Source organism: Frankliniella occidentalis, unplaced genomic scaffold (assembly GCF_000697945.3).
Source record: "Frankliniella occidentalis isolate FOCC.00 unplaced genomic scaffold, Focc_3.1 Scaffold607, whole genome shotgun sequence".
Lineage (NCBI taxonomy): Eukaryota > Metazoa > Arthropoda > Insecta > Thysanoptera > Thripidae > Frankliniella > Frankliniella occidentalis.
This window is the reverse complement of record NW_026267723.1, coordinates 29,789-30,317: the sequence shown is the minus strand read 5'-3', so window position 1 is coordinate 30,317 and position 529 is coordinate 29,789. Positions and strand designations below refer to the sequence as shown.

At 63.7% G+C, this 529-nt stretch overlaps 1 protein-coding gene across 1 annotated transcript in view; it reads right to left on the bottom strand.

The window, feature by feature from the left end:
- Positions 1-529, bottom strand: part of LOC127751610 (uncharacterized) — a gene marked incomplete in the record, with an annotated part of 9,380 nt that overhangs the window by 764 nt on the left and 8,087 nt on the right. Inside the window, 1 exon segment of the mRNA XM_052275396.1 lies at positions 1-328. Coding sequence (XP_052131356.1) covers positions 1-328 — 328 coding nt within the window.

The window sequence follows — 529 nt, the reverse complement described above, 5'->3', positions numbered from 1 at the left end:
TAATTCGAGGTATCGCAGGCACGGCAGAAAGGGCAGCGTCCTGACCAGCGGCTGCAGCTGAGGGAGGAACTCGACCCCATCGTCGTTCTCTTCGCCCTCGTGCTCGTTCTCCCAATCGTTGTCGATTTTCAGCACCTCCACGACGGACGGTCCCGAACACCCCAGGGCCTCGACCAGATCGACCCCGACGTAAGCTGAGCTGCGGGCCGCGGGGTGGTACTTCAGGGTGAGCATGCGGAGCTTGGAGGCGCGCCGCAGCATCTCCGTGGCCCCGAGGAGTCCTGGTCGCATGTCAGGCGTCACGTGCAGGGTCACCTTCGTCAGCGACCTGGCCAGGGTCTCCATGCCGGGGAGCAGCGAGCAGGTGAGCTCGCGGAGGTTGGGCATAGAGGCGGGCAACAACCCCGTCGAGATCGTGATGTGATCATCATCACCTCCGAGGTGGACCTCCTCCAGAGTAGCCGCGTGCCCCGCCAGCACCAGGTCGACGAAGGGCTGTGACTTTGAGCTGAGAAGGCACTTGAAGTAC